At 43.3% G+C, this 24242-nt stretch overlaps 1 protein-coding gene across 1 annotated transcript in view; it reads right to left on the bottom strand.

The window, feature by feature from the left end:
• Nucleotides 1-24242, bottom strand: part of CDS1 (CDP-diacylglycerol synthase 1) — an 83581-nt gene that overhangs the window by 22731 nt on the left and 36608 nt on the right. Inside the window, exons 4-5 of the mRNA XM_002717047.5 lie at nucleotides 19427-19524; nucleotides 16689-16828 (exon numbers count right to left, since the gene is read on the bottom strand). Of these exons, the coding sequence (XP_002717093.2) occupies nucleotides 16689-16828; nucleotides 19427-19524 (238 nt within the window). The remainder of the gene's footprint in view (nucleotides 1-16688; nucleotides 16829-19426; nucleotides 19525-24242) is intronic.

The following is a 24242-nucleotide window of genomic DNA, read 5'->3' as shown; positions in this document are numbered from 1 at the left end:
AAATAATCTATGCATAAACTTAAAAATGTTTTTGCATAAGAATAAACTTGTCTTTTACTTTCATTTTCACCAAATTTTGAATTTTGAATTTCTGTTGTAAAAGTACTAATCAAAAAGGCTAGCTAGGGGCCAGTGCTATGGTGCAGCGGGTTAAAGCACCAGCCTGCAGTGCCAGCATCACATATGGGCACCGGTTCATGTCCAGATGCTCCACTTCCCATCCAGCACCTTGCTAATGTACCTGGGAAAGCAGCGGAGGATGGCCCAAGTCCCTGAGTCCCTGCACCCATGTGGGAGACCTAGAAAAAGCTCCTGGCTCCTGGCTTCAGATCTGCTCAGCTCTGGCTGTTGTAGCCATTTGGGGAGTGAACCAGTGGATGGAAAACCTCTCTATCTGTCTCTCCCTCTCTCTATCTGTAACTCTACCTCTCTCTGTAACTTTTTCAAATAAATTTTAAAAATATCTTTAAATGGGCAGGCACCATGGCTCAATAGGCTAGTCCTCCGCCTGTGGCGCCGGCACCCCGGGTTCTAGTCCAGGTTGGGGCACCGGATTCTGTCCCGGTTGCTTCTCTTCCAGTCCAGCTCTCTGCTGTGCCCGGGAGTGCAGTGGAGGATGGCCCAGGTCCTTGGGCCCTGCACCCGCATGGGAGACCAGAAGAAGCACCTGGAAGCTTTGGATCAGCACAGTGCGCCGGCCACAGCGCGCCGGCCGCAGCGGCCATTGGAGGGTGAACCAACGGAAAGGAAGACCTTTCTCTCTGTCTCTCTCACTGTCCATTCTACCTGTCCAAAAAAAAAAAAAATCTTTAAAAAGAGAAGAAAAAAAAGGCTAACTAATATATATAGTGCTTGTTGTATGATGGTGATCAACTATACTCTTCGGTTGCTATTCATCTACACAGCTCTGTATATGCTTGGTATTGTAAATACAAAGATATGCACAGCCTGTTTCCCAGTACCAAGCAGTTCCTCAGGTGGTTAGGGAGAGTAAAGAAAGGCAAAAAAAAAAAAAAAAAAAAAAAGGAAGAAAGAAAGAAAGAAAAGACAGTGAGACCATTAAGGAGGTTAGGAGAGATAAAGGGAAAAAATAAGACACTGAAAAGTACAAAAGATGGGATGAGGAAATTTCAGAAACATGGACAAACAATTTTAAAAAATTTAAGCATTTATGAAATCTAGACTAAGATATAAAAATGAATACAGGTACTGCCATTCAAGAGCTCACAGTCTAGTTGAAGAGGCAGAAAAGATAAAGTTGGTTAAAAAATTTACCATTGGTGATTAACCAACCGGGTAAACATCGTAGTCCTTAATTCCAAACGCAGACATTGGGATGGGCGCAGGATGAAACACTACAGCTTACTGGCTCATCCACATTCTTTATTGGATTGCATTTTTTTATTACACTTTGCCTAAACAATCAAAATTCAAAATATTTCAAACATCGTCTTAAATAATGTAATACAGACATGTAATAACAGAAGCACACTGTACAACAGGTCTCTTTTTTGGATGCTAAACTACAACTCACTTATTTAAAACAAGTTTTAAGTGAATATGCATTGTAGGCATCATCACACAAACCAGCTACTATATTAGAGGTCATTTTAAAAAGTTTTCTATTAATCGGAATAGTGAGTTTAAGGTATAGAACAACACCAGCAATATGAATAGATCCAATTGGTCTTTAATTCAAAAACTAAGTGTTTTGGATACAGTACATCATGAAGTTATTTGTGATACCTTTCTAAAAGTTTCATCGATAGCCCCTGACAGAAGAATTCAGGGAGGGGCAGGAGGTACAGCACACAGGTTAAGCCACCACTTAGGACTCCCACATTCTATATTGGAACACTACTTCCTCTGCTCCTGCCCCAGCTCGATGGGAAGCAGTGGACAATGGCTCAAGTACTTGAGTTCCTGAAACCCACATTGGAGACTCAGATGAAGCTCCAAGCTCCTGGCTTCAGCACGGCCCAGTCCTGGCCGTTGTGGGCATTTGAGGAGCGAACCAGCAGATGGAAGATAGATTTCTCCCTCCCTAACCACCGTGTGTATGTGTGTGTGTGTGCGTGTGTGTGTGTTTATGTTTATCACTTTAGCCTTTAAATAAGCTTTTGTGTAAAAAAAAAAAAAAAGAATGTTTAGGGAAAAATACCTTAATCATGTACTAATTTTAGTTACAGCTGAATTTTATGTCTTTCAATTCTCTTGAATTGCAAGTATTAGAAAGTTGTGGCATCTCCTTAAAGATTTTAAAGAAATCAAAATAGCTGTGTGCAAATGCAAGTAAAAAAATCACTTTAAACATAATATGCTGGGGCCAGCACTGTGGTGCAGCGGGTTAACACCCTGGCCTGAAGCACTGGCATCCATATGGGTGTCAGTTCGAGACCCAGTTGCTCTGCTTCTGATCCAGCTCTCTGCTATGGCCTGGGAAGGCAGTACAGGATGGCCCCAATCCTTGGGCCTCTGCACCCATGTGGGAGAGAGACCCAGAGGAGGTTCCTGGCTCCTGGCTTCGGTGCGGCTCCGGCCGTTGTGGACAACTGGGGAGTGAACCATCGGATGGAGGACCTCTCTGTCTCTCTCTCTCTCTCTTTCTCTGTGTAACTCTTTCAAATAAATAAATAAATCTTAAAAAAAAAAATATGCACCTCACCTTCCTCCCTTCCCTGTGGGCTTCAGTGCACGTCTGGATGCCACAGCAGCAAGAGTTTTGGGAAATGTCTCAAACTCAGGAGAGATAAGACCTGAAGTACGCTTCCATTTTTATACTCTCATTGAGATCTCTTTGACCCCTGAGCTTACAGAAATCTGCCTCATCTTCTGCACCACCACCTGGCCTGCTTACAAGCTAGGGGATGAAGAAGTCAGTCTAAGTGAGCTGTGGAAAGTGCCAGCCCCTCTACTCTGACTCCCTGTCTCAGAACTCTTGTCTCCTAACTGGCCTCTTGCCTCCATTTCCCTGCATGTGTTCCAATTCACATTAAATTCTTTTCTAGAGTTTCACAGGGTCCTTGGGTCTATTTAGTGAGCCACTAGGATCACTCTGTTATTGTATTTGACTACTGAGGCTTTTAATCTCAGTGGAGGAGAGTTTTTATAAGGAGACCATCGCTCCGATTATTGTAATTTTGCCCAGAGGTTTCTAGGCAAGAATGCAGGCCCAACAACTTCAGATGCTATTGAATATATATGGGTTAATCTAGATGAAGTCTTGGACTTGAGACACCTCCTGACCTGACCTGATCCTGACACCTCCTGATCCTTGAGGCTGGTTTGACTGATGCCCCACAATTAGACACCTCCAGTATTGGCTTTTGGTTTTGGGGGCATAAGATTACTTACTTATTTCTTTATTTAAAGATTTATTTTTTTGAAAGGCAGAGTTACAGAGAGGCAGATGCATAGAGAGAGAGAGACAGAGAGAGGTCTTCCATCTGCTGGTTCATTCCCCAAATGGCTGCAATGGCCAGAGCTGGGCCAATCCAAAACCAGGAGCCTGAAAGCCTCCTCTGCATCCCCGCTGGGGGTGCAGGCGCCAAGGCTTGGGCCTTCTTCCACTGTATTCCCAGGCCATAGCAGAGAGCTGGATTGGAAGTGGAGCAGCCAGGACTGAACTGGCGCCCATATGGGATGCTGGTGCTGCAGATGCAGCTTTTACCCACGACACCACAGCACCCACCCTGGCATAAGGTTATTGTCTCTTTGCAGGGCCTCTAGTTTTTCTCTCTCTACCTTGCCTCTTTGCAGGCTCTTACAGGAGCCTCCTTGTAGGTCACCGCCCTTTATTCTATCACCTATCAGATTCTCCTTCGGAGTCTCTGGAAGGGTGCCCACCCATCTGCTCTGATGGATGCCCTCTCTCATTAAACCTAACATAATGGTGAACAATCTCCAGTGGAAAACTAGACTCAAATTCAATTAGAATCTCAAAGATACCTTTGGTAAATAACAATCTCATGCAGGAGAAGTTGGTTCGACTATACCTGGACATTGGGTGTAAAGAAATTTATCTTTTGAATCTAGGAAGAGCACTGCCTTTAAAAAAATCTTGCTTTGTAACTTGCCAAACTTGTTTTGCAATTTGGTTTAACAGGTTTCTGAAACAGCAATTGGTAATCAGTGCTTGTTACAGCCACCTAAGGAACTTTGCAATCTCTGGTTTAATGTCACTGATTTATAGCTAGAGTTTTATAAAAATGAGTAGAATTCCATATAAATATAATTGTGACCTTAATTCAGATAGAGGTATGATATACTATCAGCATCTTCAGTCATCTAGGTGTTACTGCTAAAAGTAATCTGGGTAAAGGCAAATGAGAGAAATGTGTATAAATGTAAACTTTGGTACTCTTATTACCTTATATTCTATGGAAAAACTATTTGGGTTTGCTAACATTTATGTATTCATAAATTGTCCATATGAAAATAGTTCAACACTGCTTGAAAGTAACTAAGGTTGAAATTCGATGTGTTATATCCTATTTAGAAAATGTTGTCTTAATTTGGAGATTTCTAAAGAGTTATTTAAAAATGTAAGTCAAGGAAAGCTATGAGGTTTTTGCTATGCATGTATGTTCATAAATATTTTGAAGTAGTCTTTAAAATCTGTTTAAAAACTGCAGCATCTCCTTTTAACAGTTTTTGGGCCGGCGCCACGGCTCACTAGGCTAATCCTCCGCCTTGCGGCGCCGGCACACCGGGTTCTAGTTCCGGTCGGGGCACCAGATTCGGTCCTGGTTGCCCCTCTTCCAGGCCAGCTCTCTGCTGTGGCCAGGGAGTGCAGTGGAGGATGGCCCAAGTACTTGGGCCCTGCACCCCATGGGAGACCAGGAGAAGTACCTGGCTCCTGCCATCGGATCAGCGCGGTGCGCCGGCCACAGTGGCCATTGGAGGGTGAACCAACGGCAAGAGGAAGACCTTTCTCTCTGTCTCTCTCTCTCACTGTTACTCTGCCTGTCAAAAAAAAAAAAAAAAAAAGTTTTTGTTTAATTGGTGACTGTCAGTTTTCTAGCCAGCTCCAGTAAGCTATCTTATTTTCCCTAGTTCTAACTCTGTTAAAATTGTTTCAATTTATGGGATGATTCCATGCACTAACTCTTTTTTTTCTATTTATAGTTATTTTTACTTAATTTATGAGATTTCAAATTTATAGAGCAGTATGGGAAATATCATATTTGTGTGCCTACTATTCAAATTATTTTTTATTAAATAAATGTGAATTTACAAAGTGCAACTTTTACATTGTTGTGGCTTACCCCCGCCGCAGGCCTCCCATCTCCCACTCCCTCTCCCATCCCACTCTTCATCAGGTTTCATTTTCAATTATCTTTATATACAGAAGATCAACTTAGTATATACTAAGCAAAGATTTCAATAGACTTCACCCACACAACTGCACAAGATATAGAGTATGTTCGACTAGTAGTGTTATCGTTAACTCTCATAGTAAAACACATTAAGGACAGAGATCCTACATGGGGAGCGTGTGCACAGTGACTCCCGTTGTTGATTTAACAATTGGCACTCTTATTTATGACATCAGTAATCACCCGAGGCTCTTGCCCTGAGCTGTTGAGACTATGGAAGCCCCTTGAGTTCACCAACTCTGAACTTGTTTAGTCAAGGCCACATCACAGTGGAGGTTCCTTCCTCCCTTCAAAGAAAGGCGCTTCCTTCCTTGATGGCCCGTTCTTTCTCCATGCACTAACTTAAGATTTAAGATTTTATTTCTTATTTTTGGGATGACCAAAGAGACACAGATTTTGTGTTCTGTTGGCGTAATCTATTGTGTTCTCTTAACATCTCTGTTAAGTTGATTGTTTAAAAACATTTTTTAATTAAAATTTATGGTTGTTTTTTGAATATATACTCATTCTAAAGTATTTAAGTAAAGACTTTGTATCAGTGAACAAATCTGGTCTATATTATGTCATGATGTTAAGAGATCCTGTTTCTACCAGATATTTTAAGCTTTCTTGGCAGTTCTGACAGGCGTTCAAAAAAGCAAAGTTCCAAATTCTTTGGACTTTGATATTTCCAGATGGGCCCCTGGAAATATCAAAGGATATATGTTTCTCATCTTGTAGAAACACCAACTAATAAGGCTACTTGGATTATGTTAGATACTGTCAAGATGTGAAGTGGTGCTAAACTGTAAGTTGTGATAATGTAAAATGCTACTGATACAAATGTCCAAAAGTTAAAAAGTCTAATGATCTTTGTTATCAGACATGGTGGTTATCTTAATGAGAAAGGCCCAGAGGCCTAAAAGGGATTTTTTATAAAATCCTGCAGGTGCTTTCAAAAATATTGTATGGAGTAAGCAAATCCCTCTTCTTGTTCGTTAATTGTGGGGAGCAATCCGGACTGGACTGAGTTACTGGAATTAAGACTTATTATATGCATCTGCTCTCCCACAATATGGCGCTGGGAGAGAAGTAAACAGCTTCCGCACAGCTGCCTCCAGTTCAGCTAATAAACTGTAGGACTTGCTCCTGATTGGAGGAGAGCAGCGTACTCGGCGTGTGGGCAGCCGAGTTGGGATTGGCGGAGGAGGACTATAAAGGAGGAGAGAGACGGCATGCACCGGGGAACATCTATGGGGAACATCTAAGGGAACCCGTGCAGCCCCCGAGAAAGCCGGCCAGCGGTGTGCCGCTCCCCTGCGGAAGTGGGGAATGTGGCTAGGGGGAACTGCCCTTCCACGGAGGTGGAAGGGATAGTAGCCAACCCGGGAAGAACCAGCAGCAAACCCGGGGAGGGCCGAGCAGACGAAAGAACAGCGCAGGGTCCTGTGTCGCTCCTCCACGAAGAGGGGGAGCGACATAATGGTGCCGTGACTCGGATATGAAGCCTAGGCAGGGCTTGGTGTCGTTCCTCCACGAAGAGGGGGAGCGACAGTTAATGAGTTTACAACTTTAAACTTGGCTATTTAAAGTCTTTTGTTATCTACAGTTTTGTATTCTTCAAACACTAAAAATCTGATTTACTGCTCATGAAATTAAAACACTGTTTGTTCTGTGTTTAAATATGTCCTTTTAGGTTCCAAAGGACTTCTTTTTCCCCTGACCTCTAGTGTATTCAATACTTTGGCACAGTTCTGTGAGCAGATAAAGCCAATAATGTACTACAGGTTCCAACTTAGAAAAAGTATGGTTAATTCGGATTACTAATAGCAGGAAGTAATTCTAATCAATTGATGGTAATTAAAAAACAGATTTTAAGAAACTATTACTGAAATTGCTTTATTGTTCTATCTTACATGTTTTACGTGTGTACATATTGTTTGTCCACATGGGAAAATTTATTTATTGTTTTAAATGGCTTTTAGATAAAATATTGTTCATAAATTTAAACTGCTAAATTAATTAAAGATACATTTTTGGTGTATGTGACCTAAGTCTCTGTATCAGATATTTTAAATTTGTTGGTATAAAGAAACTAAAACTGTTTATTAAATCATTGACATGTTTGTACTTGGGTTTGCTGGTCAAACAAGTTACACTTGTGTTAGATATGTAAGGGATGTTTCCAAATACGTGTACTCTTGCCTTGAAATTTATTTAAGCATTGCACCTTCTGGTAAATGTTTTCATAAGTTGGACGGCGCCGCGGCTCACTAGGCTAATCCTCCGCCTAGCGGCGCCGGCGGGTTCTAGTCCTGGTTGGGGCGCAGGATTCTGTCCCGGTTGCCCCTCTTCCAGGCCAGCTCTCTGCTGTGGCCAGGGAGTGCAGTGGAGGATGGCCCGGGTGCTTGGGCCCTGCACCCCATGGGAGACCAGGAGAAGTACCTGGCTCCTGCCATCGGATCAGCGCGGTGTGCTGGCTGCAGCGCGCTGGCCGCGGCGGCCATTGGAGGGTGAACCAACGGCAAAGGAAGACCTTTCTCTCTGTCTCTCTCTCTCACTGTCCACTCTGCCTGTCAAAAAAAAAATATGTTTTCATAACTTGCTACTTAACAGTCAAAATTGTTTGCTAAGCTTTCACTTGCTATTAAGTTATTAACAGTAAGGGATCTGGAAAGCCAGGCTTGTTCTCCCATTTCTCTATTCTCATCAAGAAGGGATACTGACTCTATACTGAAGGACTCTCCAGGATGTACAGTTTGATACAACCTTATAAAGGTATGGCTAACATTTTTCTGTAGTAAGAGCATAGCCAAAATGAGAGCTTAAATTATTATTTCACAGCTATATTTATTTATATTTACTTAGCCATGGTCATAGTAAACAAGTAAAATCTCCCTTTCAGATCAAACAAAGGGAGAGAAAGTTTTACTAATGACTTTGAATTTTACAGAGAAGGTGGCCATCATGTCTGAGGTTAAAGCAAGGACATAGCTTCCCTAGCGGCACTGTCTACCTCACAGAAAAACCACTATCAGAACATGCCCGTGACTATAGATTTCTAGTTAGGCCACCAAAGATCAGAGATGGAACTGAGCACCCTTTGACTTGCATGCTCTTAAAGGTTTCCTCTGGTCTGCTTTAACAGAAACCAGGAGGAAGAGGAAGCTAGGCAGCAGAAGCAATGTAAAGATAGGTGGCAGGCCAATCAATGGCTGTTTTACACAGTGATCTGCCATCGAGGAGACCCACAGGCCAGTCCACTGCAATGGCTTTCCATGTGGAAAGCCAGGGCTTCGGCAGCAATCAGCTTATGAAGATCCTCAGCAGCTCTGCCAGCCAAGAGTTGGGAAACAGAACTGCCCTGGAGTCGGAGGACTCCCAGGTCAGAGCTGCAGACTTTGCTGACACTAAGCTAAGAACGCCCCAGACTCAGCCCAGCTTCCAAAATCAAACACTGCTGTTGAAGGGAGGACCAAGTAACTTTAGTTGCCACCTGCCTTCACCTGGCCAGCTCTCCTCCCAGGACAGCCAGGTAATGGAAGTCAACAGGGGCCTTCCCTAGGAGGCTCACACCTCCCTTATGTCTATTCCAGTGCCCGATGTGAAAAGATATGTCTGGACCTCTTATCTACCTGGCCAGACCTTAAAGCCTACCTTACTATTAACAAGCCCCTTCTGTCAGTTTCTATTTACCTCTCAATGGGAAAACTTGCTCATGGTTTAGACAGCACCTTTCTTAGGTCCTCTAACAATGATTCTGTCCTTTGTTTTAGACCCAATGGGTTTAATTTCCCTGCTGTATTTGTTTTCTCCAGACTTGAAACAGTGAAATTCTAGATAGCCATGCCCATGAAACCTCAGATGGAAGCAGTTTCTGCAAGCTGGCACTGCCGTCCCCCCTCGAGAAACCACCTCCTGCTGGCACCCTGTCTTGACTCCCATTCCCAACCATGCCCCCCCTTTTCAGCATGAAACAGCCCAAGTGATCATCACCCAGCTCCCTAACAGAAGTTAGGGTCCATTCTTCTGGGGGGTGAGGAATGTGAGGAATCAGATGGGCTAATAGGCAGTCAGTGGATACTGGGGTGCACTGTGTGTGCTTTCCTCCAAGGGTTGTCTTTTAGCAAGGCCAAAAGTGCCTGCCTGCCCACTCCTTGGGAGCCTCCAATCTTATCACAGAATACTAAGGGAGTGGCAACTCCACACTTCTGAGCACTCAGTTTACTGTAAAACAAAGGAGGTATCCCACCCTTATGATGGTTCTTTCATTTTACCATGAGCAAGCCAGACAGGGTAAAAGATTGCAAATCAGTTCTTTTGATGAGTTTTGTCCCCACCTTGTAACTGAATGTCAGTATGATTGTCAAGTTTTTTTTCCTCCAAAATTGTGCTTTAAATCTCCACTACCACCAGCTTCTTCAGGTATTTGCCTCTCTTGGAAGCCCTCTCCATGCCGCTCTGGCTGGAGGTCTTTGACTCTAATAATCTTGCTTTTAAATTTCAAAATAAATAAATAAAATGCATATGGCTCTGGTTGGACAGAGATGCCTAAAATGACGTCAAGATAAAAAAACCTTATTTGTGCATTATTGCTGAACATGCAATCACATAGCTGATGAACACTTTTTTTATATATATCTCGCCTCTGGAGGAAATGGTTACCAAATTATTTTCAGTGTCACTCATTTTTTTCTTTGCTGTCAATCAAATTCATTCTATAACCAAATTATCTAAATGTCAGAATGACTTCCAGATCCTAATCAGTGATCCATTGTTTGTGATATTAAACAAGTCTTTTAATTTCATAGACCACAATGAGACATGAAGAAAATACTCACATCTCATTTCAATAACATTCAATGTCAATGAAATAGTTTAGGCTGACCCTGCTTTTTAAATCTGCTAAGATCTATGTATCAAAGTTATTTGACCACTGCAGTAGAATTAGAATTTTAGCAATGTCCTTGGAATATTACTTAACAAAAAGACTTCCAAAGATTCCCACAGCATAAGTTGAGAGAACAGTACAAATGACATCAGCATAGCACACCTTGTATTTCTTCACTCCTGTTTTCAAAGTCTAGTTCCATTTGCTAGACTGAACGAATGCTGCCACCCATTTCAGGAGTCAATTAGAAGGCCTCCAGACTTAGCCAATAAAACAGTGAGGCTAAGAAACTAGTATCAGAAGCCCGTGTATGGATGTGCAGATTTGCAACCTCTTGATCATTCACCCAACAAATATGTATTGGGAACCTAAATGCCAGAGCCTGTGCTAGGTTCTGGGAATTAAACAAATGAGAGAAACAGACATTTGGTGCTTATGGTCCAACAGGAACATATTTAGGACACTTAAAATAGTAATAGATACAGAATTCTCTATGAGTTTGTATTGGAAGCTTTATCACTTTATAAGGAGCTCTGAGCTTTCTTCAAGGTTTATTTATTTATTTAAGTCTTATTTATTTATTTGACAGGTAGAGATACAGAGAGAGAGAGAAAGAGAGAGAGAGAGAGAGAGAGTCTTCTATCCACTGGTTCACTCCTCAAATGGCCACAATGGCTGGAGCTGGGCTGATCTTGGCTGATCTGAAGCTAGGAGCCAGGAACTTCTTCTGGGGCTCCCATACGGGTACAGGAGCCCAAGCACTTGGGCCATCTTCTAATGCTTTCCCAGGCCACAGCAGAAAGCTGGATTGGATGAGAAGTAGCCAGGACAGGAACTGGTGTCCATAGGGGATGCTGGCACCCTAAGTGGAGGCTTAGCCTACTACACCACAGCACTGGCACCTCAAAGTTGCATCTTAAAGCATGTTTCTAGGCATGTAATGATGGTCAATTTCCTAGTGTGATAATACACAGTTTTGAAAAATATGTTACTATAGTGGAAATTGGGCAAAGTATAGAAGGGCTCCAGTACTCTAAAAACTGCAGGTGAATATACAATTATCTCAATTTTAAAAGTACATTTTAAGGCAACAATTTGGGATACCAAAACAACTTTTTATAGCACATCACAGAACAAGAGTTGGGTTCTTAGACCAGCCCACACTATCTCTCTACTTTTTAATTTATAACTCACTCAATATTACAAACAACCTTAAGGGTTCAGGTCCTCACTGTATCTAGTGTGAATTCCAACAGCAGCTTTCTATCCAGTTCCCCCGCTAATGTCTCCCAACTCACATTTATACTATTTACAAATATGGTGAGATCATCTCCTTGGCTTAAAATTCCCCAGTGATTTCCCAGGGATAAAGGGCAAACCTTTCCCATGAAAAAGCTTCTTCCTACCTTCCCTAGCTTCAATGTCTTCCAGAGCCCAGATCCTGCCACCCTCTTTCCCTTCTGCGTCTCGCACAGTTGGCTGAGCCCTCTGCTGGGAGTACCCTGTGCCACAATCCAACTGGCAAGCACATGTCTATTCTTTACTTTTCCTGACACTTGTCATCTCTTCTCAAAGGCCTTCCCACCCCCAAAAAGAGCAAGGCCTTTCTTGCCTGTCCTGGTTCAGGTTTCAGCAATGAATAGGGGACTTGTGTCTCACTAGCTTCCAGACACTGGAAGGCACACCCTCAGTTTTGTTTCCCTTCATATTCTCAACACTCTGACACTCAGTTCTTAACAACTGGAAAGCACTCAAATGTTTATCGAAAGAATAACTCTGATGACTTTGAATGAGCTTCTGTGACTCCATGAGCCTAAAGCAGCAGGTGGTAAAAAATGAATATGGTAGAAGTCAGTATATTGTTAGAAAAAAGAAAAAAAATGTGGATTTTTATGTATAAAAGTACAGCTCAAAAGTTTAATGCATGAAGCAAGCAATAACTATTAGGGAGCTGAAGCTATCAGGTAGAAAATGTATAAGCAGGCCGGCGCCGTGGCTCAATAGGTTAATCCTCCACCTTGCGGCGCCGGCACACCGGGTTCTAGTCCCGGTCAGGGCGCCGGATTCTGTCCCGGTTGCCCCTCTTCCAGGCCAGCTCTCTGCTATGGCCAGGGAGTGCAGTGGAGGATGGCCCAGGTGCTTGGGCCCTGCACCCCATGGGAGACCAGGAAAAGCACCTGGATCCTGGCTCCTGCCATCGGATCAGCACGGTGCGCCGGCTGCAGCGGCGGCCATTGGAGGGTGAACCAACGGCAAAGGAAGACCTTTCTCTCTCTGTCTCTCTCTCTCACTGTCCACTCTGCCTGTCAAAAAAAAAAAAAAAAAAATTAAAAAAAAAAAAAAAAAGAAAATGTATAAGCAAAAGAACAAAATAAATTATCTGTTCCCACTCAGTGGAGGACAATTCCCGGGCTTCAGTCACAGCAAACCCTAAGGAAATAGGAGCCACCTTGTATGCTGCCATTGCCTCCCATCAAATATTGCTACCCAGAAATATAGATATAACTGAAGATACAAACTAGACAGATTCACATGTATTGATATAAAATCATGACATACAAGTCATATGAAGTGGAAAAATGGGTATAGAATAGTCTGCTCTTATTTATATTTTAAAAAATCAAAAGAAGGATATACTAGCCAGGTTTTCATCCTCATAACAAAGTACCTGAGGCAGCCTAACTTTACAAACGGTTTATAGAGGTTCACAGTCTAAGACTGAGTGCCCCAGCCTCTGGAAACACCTTCCTGCTGGGGTGTCCTAGGTAATGCAGAACATCACAGGGCAACAGGGAGGGTGTATGTGCCTACATGGTCTGTTATAAACCCAGGAGCCTTCAGTCATGGCAGCTCCACCCTAGCAACCCAATGCAATCCAATCACCTCCCAAAGAGCCCACCTTCACACACCCTGATTGGATTAAGTCTCCACCTTGAGAATCAACCACTTCACAAAAGGGCCTTTGGAGGCCATTCAACATCCAAAGTACTACTGCAGCCACCCGAGGGACTATACACCTGAATATTCCGAACGTTTCTGGAATAACAGTGTTAGGTCCCTGGAGACAGCAAGGAAGGCACTGAGGCTCGAAGATGTCATCGACTACCTCTCTTTCGATGGAATTTTTACTATGGGTGTATGTCTTGTTTTCATTTTTTAAAAGTTTAGAGCTTTGTAAACACTTGGCTCTTTGTTTGGAACCCAGGTAATGCACATTGAGACACCGAACCACAGGAAGAGGCCACAGGCAGGAGCTCAAGTCAATGGCCAGCACCAGAGCTTAGAGTGCCAGCCTCTGTGCTGGTGCAATTGGTTAGAACTGCCAGGTAGGCCCAGCCACCCCGCAGCCCCACAGGCCGAGAGAGAAAGCAGTAAAGCCTCTCAAGCCAGGAGGACAAGAAAAGCCCGGTCAAGGGGTTCCATTTCCATCGCACACATTTATTTCTACTCCATCCTGATATCTCACCCACTAGAATGACATTAAAAAGGAATTAAGGTTAAAAACCCACACGAACAAAGAGAACTGAAGAAATGTGAAGAAGAGAAGAAGAATAGCAAGAAATTTTGGAAGCTGGCAAACAGATGCATAATTTTTAGCAGCACTGAGAAATCCTTAAAGGTATTTTCCAGAGAAACTAAGGAGAAAAGATTCAGAGGGAGGCAAGTCTGAGGCCCAGGCTTCTAAACGGCACCACGGAGTCCAATGGGGCAAGCCTCCACCGAAGCAATCCGTTGTGAGATCAGAAATGCATGGATATAATGTGTTTACCGTTCTCATTCATTTCACAGGAATTTGTAGGAGGTTATGTTTCAGCAAAGTGAGGGTGTTAACCAAGAAACTGGATGGTGCGAGGTAGACGTAGGAGCCCAGACCCAAGCCGCCATTCACACAGGCACAGCAAGCACAGGTCTCCAGTACAAGAGAGAACCGACAGGCAACCCTCTGAGAAACTACCCAGAGACGTGGGACAGATTAGAGGGGAAAATGAGGGAGTTCTGCGCTGCAGCTTACCAACGTGGAAAAGAGAAGGCGAGGCAGTGACTCATGGGGCAGGGGGAAGGGGGGGGAGCAGTTGGAAACAAATGGCAATGTAATCTCAGATACAACTCGGCTCCTAGGAAATGAGATTTCAGGGACCATTTAATAAACAATGGCCACAAAAATACCTGAGTAAGGAGAGGGAGAAAGGTTTCAACCAGAGGTCAACAGAGAATGTCTAGAATAAGTTAAGAAGTAGGCCTGCTACTCGGATTTTTTATGTGGAAGAGGTGGGACACAGGGTTGCCATTTGCATTCTGAGTCTCTTGAACCTATCAGAATCCTGCCTGCTCTGATCCCGATCCAGCTCCCTGCTCACACCCCTGGGAAGTGGCAGAAGATGGCTCAAGTACTTGGTCCCTGATGCCCACCTGAGAGACCCAGATGGAATTCCTGGCTCCTGGCTTCAGCCTGGCTCAGCCCTGGCTCTTGCAGTCATGTGGGGAGTGAGCCAGCAGATGGAAGATATCTCTCTCTGCTTCTCCGTGTGTGTGTGTCTGTGTGTGTGTGTGTGTGTGTGTGTGTGTTTCTCCCTCTCTCTAACTCTACTTTTCAAATAAATAAATAAATGTTTAAGAACAAGAGGAAGAAAGAAAACTGAAGAAGCATGAATGTAAAAAGAGGAAAAATCCTTCAGCAAATGTGGCCACTCCTCCTTAAAACAAAAACAAAACAAAGCCAACCCTTTGATCCCTGAAGATCTGCACCACTTCAGACCCTGCTTCACTCTCCGGCTTCCTGGATCAGGGACCTAGGAACTGCAGGGGCTTATTGAGGCAGATGCCGCTGAGAGCCACACCACAAGCCCTGAAGAGAACGCCGCCTTCCCACGCAGCGGCCTCGCTTCCCCACACACGCTGCACACTCTGGCCTGATGAGACGGCAACGAGCACCCGCCTGACATTCAGTCTTCAAAACTGGCCTACCAGGGGGAGAATTTATTTACTGAGAAACTATTTTAGGGGCTAAAATAACTACGAACAGCAAAAGTGATGACTCACAGATTTCATTTCCTTCTTTAAGAGAGATTATAGGAATCACAACAACAAACACTGAAATAGGGTCGGGTAATACTCCTAGAAAAACAAAATGATTACATTTCCCAATGTTTATTCAGCTAATAAGTGGCAGAGCCAGATTCACACCAGCAAATCTGGCTTTCAAAAGTTATTCCAGGGGCCAGCATTGTGGCATAGTTGGTAAAACTGCCACCTGTGATGCTGGCATCCTATATGGGCACTGGTTGGTGTCCCAGCTGCTACTTTTCTGATCTAGCTCCCTACTAACGTGCCTGAGAAAGCAGTGGAAGATGCCCAAGTGTTTGGACCCCTGCACCCTGCAGGAGACCCATATAATGCTCCCGGCTACTGGCTTTGGTCTTCCTAGCCCTGCCCAGACCTGGTGGCTTCAGTCACTTGGGGCGTGAACCAGCAGATGAAAAATTTCTCCCTCTCTCTCTCTCTAACTTAAATAAATATATATGCATATTTTAAAGTTATTCTGGGCCAGCGTCATGGCTCACTTGGCTAATCTTTGACCTGCAGTGCCGGCACCCCGGGTTCTAGTACCGGTTGGGGCGCCGGGTCCTAGTCCCAGTTGCTCCTCTTCTAGTCCAGCTCTCTGCTGTGGCCCGGGAGGGCAGCAGAGGATGGCCCAAGTGCTTGGTTCCCTGCACCTGCACGGGAGACCAGGAGGAAGCACCCAGTTCCTGGCTTCGGATTGATGCAGCGCCAGCCGTGGCAGCCATTAGGGGAGTGAACCAATGGAAGCAAGACCTCTCTGTCTCTCACTGTCTATAACTCTCTCTATCTCTCTCTCTCACGGTCGAACTCTGCCTGGCAAAAAATAAAAATAAATAAATAAATAAATAAATAGAATAAAAAAATAAAGTTATTCTGAACTGAAACCAGTTATTCTAATTTTGCTAAAACATATGATTTTTAATTTAAAATTGTAAAAATATGTGGCACAGTATAGTATAAACAAAGTTGCTATATATAATAAAACCATATCAGGATAACAAATTATCCTGATTAATTCCACATGAAAGCTCTATTTCCTAGGCACAAATAAAGCAATGCATGTGTGTGAAAGTCTCTTTGTAAATTACATGGGGTTAATAATCACCATACATTTAAAAATGTCTTTATTACAAATAGTGAAGAAAATTTTTAAATACATAGGGTGGTTATTAATCAAGTACTTTTTAAATCTATCACTAGGGAATAATTACTGTTTAAGATCATGATGTAAGAAATAGCTTCATCTAAGAGAAACAATGAAAGAGAGAGGCTGGAATAAAATGAAACAAACAAATGATGCCATGAATTTAAACACCATAAGTGAAAATCAGCATGGAAAATATGCTGGCTGCAGATCCACACAGCGTGTCTTCTCTTACCTGCCAGGTAGAGGGCAAATGATATAAATCTGTGGTAGCGAATGAGGAACTGCAGCTGCTCTTCTCTTTGAACAAATGTAGCAAAATAATCTGCTACTGTCTCTCCATAGAAAAAGTAGTTTACACACAGCAGGAAGTACCTAGAATTTAAAAACAACTAGCATTTTTATACTAGAATCTTTTTCCTTCAAATTCAAGAGTGACTCTGCAACCAAAATCTAATTAAGAAGACCAATTCAAGATTTATTTCATTAAAACACTATTTCCTTGTTTAAAACTTAATTTCAAACTTAACAGTCAACAACAATCTACTGAATATAATTTATGCCTTTAATTAGCCCAAAATCTAAGGGATGAGACAAAAACAATGTAGAAAATATTATATACACACAAATATTTCTGTCATGTGGAGATATATACACACACCACTATGTATGTACATACATACACACACACGGTATTAAACTCATAATGGAAATTAATTTCCAACTGTTCTCAGCTCTAATCCTAGCCCTCATCCCCAGCTGCCCTTAGAAGAGGAGGAGGAAGCGGCAGCTGGAACCTGCCCTGCACATGCTGGCCTCTCTCCCACCTCGTCCCAGTGCTCTGGGTAGGTTCCAGTTGAGCAGTAATTCTTGTGAGGCAGGTGCGGGATGAGACCTGGATGCAGGTGCAGCTTCCAGGAGAAATCTGGAAGGACTGCATGAATCACCCCAGGAGAGGTGAGGCCTGGAGACCTTGCTGATGGGAGTCTGAGTAAGCCAGGAAAAGCGCTGAATAACGTCCTGTAGAGTCCTTCCAGCCCTCGACCTTGGAAGGCAGAGTCCCCGGGGAGCCAGGAGAGCAGTGGCAGAGGAATGGGGTACCTTCCCCTCCCATTATCACACACTCCCTGGATGGGATCGCACCCTGTTCCCAAAGTGAAAGGCAAGTCTTTTCACTTCCATCAACTACTCTGCGACTCTTCTGCTTTCCAACAATGGAACTGTTGCTGACTCCTCTGTAAAGCCCACTAACAAATAACTTCTGCTTAGGAGGCAGGAACATCGGCCAAGCCGTAGCATGGGCCACATCTGGGACCAGCCAGATGCTGTTTCCCCAACCTGGAGGGCACTCCTCTCCCTCATCTCTTGTGTGATGCCTTCCACAAGCACCAGAGCCCATGGTGATGTAACTGCTCTTTTCCTACACGTAGAATCTGCCTTGCATGGCTCAAAATTCAGTTCTCCAACTACTTTATCTACTTTTGCTACTCACGCAGAAACCTGCTACTAGGGAAAATCAGCTAACACCAAAATTACGAAACTACTTTCTTATTCTTCTAGATCCCAAAGGTGACACATCTGTTTTGTTGTTGTTATTGTTTTGTTTTGTTTGTTTTTGTTTGTTTGTTTGTTGACAGGCAGAGTGGAGAGAGAGAGAGAGAGAGAGAAAGGTCTTCCTTTTTCCATTGGTTCACCCCTGAATGGCCGTTGCGGCTGGCGCACTGCGGCCGGCACATCGCACTGATCTGAAGCCAGGAGCCAGGTGCTTCTCCTGGTCTCCCATGCGGGTGCAGGGCCCAAGTACCTCCACTGCACTCCCGGGCCACAGCAGAGAGCTGGACTGGAAGAGGAGCAACCGGGACAGAATCCAGCGCCCCAACCCGGTGTGCCAACATTGCAGGCGGAGGATTGGCCTATTGAGCCGCGGCGCCGGCCTGATACATCTGTTTTAATAAGGCACTGAGTCCTTGTTTGATATGCTAAACAGCCACAGAAAAAGGTGCAGCCATATAGGCTCAACATAAAGTATTATATTATTGTATTGTCTTGGTTATATAGTAGTTCATATTATGAATCACATTTGAAAAGATTTTTTAAATTTTAAAATTTATATAAAGTGAACAAATTTCATGTATTTCATATATATATTTTTAAGAGCATAATGATACTTAAAGCTTTTGAAACATAAAATTTTGGACATTAAAATTATATGGTGGGGGCCAGTGCTGTGGCATAGTGGGTTAAGCGGTCACCTACAGCACTGGCATCTCATTTAGGTGCTGCTTCGTGTCCCAGCTGCTGCTCTTCTGATCCAGCTCTCTACTATGGCCTGGGAAAGCAGTGGAAGATGGCCCAAGTCCTTGGGCCCCAGCACCCACATGGGAGACCAAGATGAAGCTCCTGGCTCCTGGTTTCAGCCTGGCCCAGCCCTGGCCATTGTGGCCATTTGAGGATTGAACCAGCAGATGGAAGACTTTTCTCTCTCTGCCTCTGCCTCTCCTTCTCTGTAATTCTGACTTTCAAATAAATAAATAAATCTTTTAAAACATTTTTTAAATCATATGGGTTTGTTAGCGACTTTAAATGTTTATATATATATATATATAATTTTGCACATTCTCACACCAGCTGAAGGTAAATAAGGAAAAGATCATGAGTTAACATTCCACTAAAATTATGAGTAGAAAAGAAAGAAAAATATGTCCAATACACTGTGAAGTTTTTTAAAAAGGGAAGAACTTTATATATGTTCAATATAACTTACTTAGACTGAAATATGTTTAAAAAATTGGAATGGAATAGTTAAAGGTGATTTCTTTTTTCTAAAATTCAGTTACATTTTTAAAATTTATTTTTCTACAAAGTCAACCCATAGGGTAAATTGAGTAGATAGTGATTGATCAGAATACCTCCTTTACAAACTTTAGGAAACGGTGCAATTTTTATATCTGAAGCAGCTTCCAGTTTACTTACCAGCTTAGAGTTCTAAACCATGGTAGATCATACGAACGATAGACTCTGTACCCTATAGTGATAATTTCATGGAAGCACTTCACTTGGATGCCCAAAACCTGAAACCAAGAGAAAACATTAGCACATAATTTCTCATTGTTTATATTTTTTTCTCAATCATTGCTAGTCATATTTTTTTAAAGATTTATTTATTTATTTGAAAGTCAGAGTTAGAGAGAGAGAAGGAGAGACACAAAGAGAGATTTTCCATCTACTGGTTCCCTTCCAAAATGGCAACAACCACTAGGGCTGGGCCAGGCCAAGGCCAGGAGCCAGGAACTTCATCTGAGTCTCCCCCGCGGGTGGAAGGGGTCCAACCACTTGGGTCATCTTCTGGTGCTTTCCCAGGCACATTAGCAGGGAGCTGGATCAGAAGTAGAGCAGTCAGGACATGAACAGGCACCCATATGGAGAAGCCAGCATTGCAGGCAGTATCCTAACCCACCACACCACAATGCCGGCCCCATTAGTCTTAATTTTTAAAGTCTTCATTTTTAAAAAATATTTATTTATTTGAGAGGCAGACACAGAAAGAGACAGACAGACAGTGCTCTTATCCACAGGTTCACTTCCCAAATACCCACAGTGGGCAGGGCTGGACCAGGCTAAAGCCAGGAGCGAAGAACTCAGTCCACATCTCTGGAGTTTAAGGTTTGAGGGGTATGGCCTGGCTGATCAATTGACTAGGCTTTATCCCTCATTTCCACTTCAGTTTTGAGACCACCCTTCTCTGGATGGACAACATTTTGTCCATTGTGTCTCTTGAGTAACCCTAGGAAAATGATCACATATAAATGTTTGCTTGTAAATACTGATATCTCACCATACATCATGGTATACTTGCATGAAACAAAGATACTGCCAGAACAAATAATTAAACATCTTCTACCTGGGCATAGCCTTTTCATTCTCCTAGTTGTGTCAACTCATCCATAGCCAGTGCACCTCTGGTCAGTCTAAGCAGTGCTGCCTTGGAAAATCATGGTAGCCTTCTACATCTACAGCCACTTTGGCCAGTCAACTGGATGCATGCAGTTCTGTTTGCACAGTATCCTAAATACATGCCTAGTAAATGGGCTTCTATTTTCTGATGTTGCTTTTAGTAGTCTTTCATGTTGTTGCATGAAATTTCATGTTATTGCAAGGCAACTCTCCAAGATGCAGCATCTTACCAGTGCTTGACTGAAGTCAATTCCAAGTTGAACATAGAGAGATTAAAATCTTTGTGAACACAGCAGGTCCATTTTCAGCCTTTAGGGAGTACATCCAAGGGCTTTTGTACATCCCTTGAACTAAACACATTTTCAGATCTTTAAAGAGTTAAAACAAAAGTCAAAGATTATGTGGTGGGGGGCCTGTGTTGTAGGGCATTGGGTTAAGCCATCACCTGTGACCCCAGCATCCCATATTTGAGTGCTGAGTTGAGTCCTGGCTGCTCTGCTTCTAGTCCAGCTACTTGCAAATGTGCCTGGGAAGGCAGCAGGTGATGGCCCCAGTACCAGGACTCCTGCCACCCATGTGGGAAACCTGGATGGAATTCCTAGTTCCCGGCTTCAGAATGGACTAGCCCAGTTCTAGTCATTGAGGCCATTTGGGGAGTGAGCCAATCATTGAAAGGTTCTCTTTCCCTCTGTTGCTCTTTCAAATAAATAAATAAATCGTTCTTAAAAAGTTAAATTTAAAAAAGATTATGTGATGAAGTGATACTATTTTGCATATATAATTTTATTTTCATTCATAGTTCTGGGCTCCTTTTTTCTCCCCAAAGCAAACCACAGAAGCTAGAATTTCTCTTCCCCAAGGTAGATTGCTGAAATAAAGAATACAATCTACTCTCCCCGACCTTTCTGACTTGAAGTTAGCCATAACGAAATTCTTTAGCCTCCCTTGTCTGGAAGTGGATAGTAAGACCTCGTTTTAGAGGGGGCCCTGCCACATCCTGGAGGAAGTACATGCCCCATCGAGTCTATGAGCATTAGATCAGGTCTCTATCCAGTCATGTTTCCACACTGCTGTCCATGCTTCGGTCATGCCTGTGCAGTCATGTCCAAGAAGCCCAAAAGTCAGGATCCAGAGAGCTCTGGACAACTGATCCATGGAGGTTCCTGGAAGGTGTGCACTCAGGGAGCAGTGAAGCACCACAGCCCTCCCCCGTGCCTCAGCCCAGGCTTCCCTCCATCTGCATCCTCTGTAACGTCCTTTATAACAAACCAGTCAACACGTCCCCTCAGCTCTGACAGCCACTCTAGCACATTCATCAGAGGGCTGTGGGAAACCAGATTTCCAGCCAGTGGGTCAGAATCACAAGTAAAACTGCTTGGGGCTTGTGACCGGTGTGGAATGGGGTGGGGCAGTCTTGGGGCCTGAGCCCTGCTCTGCTCTCATTTAAGGCTACCTCCAGGCAGACAGTAGCAAGACTGAACTGGGTTATGGGTCGCCGCTGGCAGCAGCAGCTGCAGAATTCACTGCTTGCTTAGCATATGGGGAACACCCACTCTAAGGTGCCCTGGGTCAGGAGCCATAGCATGAAGTAGGAGAAACCCAATTGTGAGTTTGAGTTCATTTTCTTCTGCATCTACAGGGACAGAACACATGCAGCTCCTTGAAGTCTAAAAATATAACTTTCTGGTCTTTTACAGAAAAAACTTAACCAAACTCTAAGGATATTCTTTGGAATTTCTTTTTCAATATTTCCACAAATTAGTTTCTCCAAACTTAACATTCAGGATATTCTTAAGCTATTTTTTCCCCACAACACTATTTCCATGTCTAATCAAATAAAATTAAAAATGTAAATGGGTCCCCCTTAGCCACATGGTAAGAAAATATTGTCCCAAATTACTGTAAATAGTACTTGGAGGAAAAAGTCCTAAATTTGCTATAAAGACAAGTGGGCATTTAAATGTCATTCTTCAAATAACCTTTGAGTATAACACAAAAATAAACACGGAATGGGGACAACATTCAACATTGAGGTAAAATGGCAAAAACATTCTATTTATAGAACCAAAGGGTTTTTAAATATCTAACATGCTGACACAATTTCTATGAACACATTTGCTCAACAACAACCGTGAGCCCTGGATACGGTATTCTAGTGAGCAAGGGAAAAAAAAAGTAATTTTCATAGTACACACATATTTATGTGATCATCATTCTAGCTTGCAAGGAGAACTCTTGGGTGACTGCTAGGAAAACAGAAAATGGGAGGAAACAGGGGCTTTAAAATGCTAAAGTCCTTACAATACACCTGGACCTTGCAGGTGTGGGTGCGGAGGAAGACACTGAGAAGCCCCATCATCAATACTGGTAGCAGTGGACACTGGAAGGACTACTGGTCCAATGAACGTGCTCCCAGTGCTAAGAGCACCAGCCAACACTGAAGTGCTAGCCACTGAGGGCTCACAGAAATACTAAAGCGCAGCTGTTCTCAGAAAGGAATAGTCTACCCGGGAGGAAACACATCACCATGCTGCACGGAGGCAGTCAAATGGATGCGCAGAGAGGCGGACTGAGCGCGGTGGGCCACAGGCGGATGTGTAGAGCCACGTCTGTAGACGGGGATGAGGCACAGTAAGGGAAGTACAAGTAGTTCCAACGTGCCAGAAGAGCAAGGTGGGGGTGAGCAAAAGAGAAGGGCCGGCCCTGGCAGTGGGACGCACGGCAGCAGCACAAGGAGCTGAGATGAGGAGAAGACGTGAGCAGACCTGAGCATCTGAGATGACAAAGGCGGACGGGGCTGCCCAGCAAGGGGAGGCAAGACGACACCATCCGGCTGAAGATGGCTCTCACTAGAACAGTGGCAGAGGGACGGAGGGCAGGGTAAAAGAGACGTTGAGGACATTGAACTGACTGGATTTAGTGGTTGTGGAGATTGAGGACTCAGAGAAAGAAAGGAAGGCACAATGACACCAAGAGGGCTTGAGAGAGTAGACAGACTCGTGCTGGATGGCTGGAGGAGGGAACGGAAGCTCAGACCTGGACATATGGACTAAGGAACCTAAGATCACCCAGTAAAACCACCTACTTCCACTTTGGGAATCTAGTCTAAGAAAATCACCCTGCATATGGAAACAGAACGTGTGTGTGTGTGCTCTAGTAGGTTCAGGATAGTGCCATTCACAATAAAGAAAAAGTAGAACATACGCTACGTATGTAAAAATAGCACAATGGCTTAAATAACTTATGACGCACTACATCCCACTGAGCAGATGAATCTATTCAGGCTGATGGTTCTAAAAGACAGAGAACAACACAGAACTTCTGATGTGGTATTTTAGTTTTAAAAGCAGGATAGTTAACATTACAACCATGTTTTTTAAAACATCAAAGAAAGCAAAAAATAAAAAGATTTCAGATGGCAGTACTAATTGGGTTTTGGGAGCTGATGATAGGGTTGGGGTGATTTTTTTTTTAAATTCTCTATTCTCTAATGTTAATTTTACTATATATGTACAACTCTCACAATGGGAAAAAATATTTATACATTATTAGAAGTTAAATTATACAGTGTGCACTTAAACTCAATTATTTCATTTCTCCCCCTCTCTCTGTAACTCTTTCAAATAAATAAAATCTTTAAAAATAAATAAAGAAATAAAAATTAAACTTAATTATTCTCACAGTTTCTGATAGCCAGGCCTTCTGCTGCCCAGCTTATCATGCTCCCTCCACCCTGACTGGTCCCACCCAGCGGTCTCTGACACCTCCCTGAGCCCCTGCCATCCCTCGACCCTCATCCCTAGGTATCGTCATCCATCACACAGCACCGGGGACT

Source organism: Oryctolagus cuniculus, chromosome 8, assembly GCF_964237555.1.
Source record: "Oryctolagus cuniculus chromosome 8, mOryCun1.1, whole genome shotgun sequence".
NCBI lineage: Eukaryota > Metazoa > Chordata > Mammalia > Lagomorpha > Leporidae > Oryctolagus > Oryctolagus cuniculus.
The sequence above is the reverse complement of the archived record's forward strand: the minus strand, read 5'-3'. Positions and strand labels throughout refer to the sequence as shown.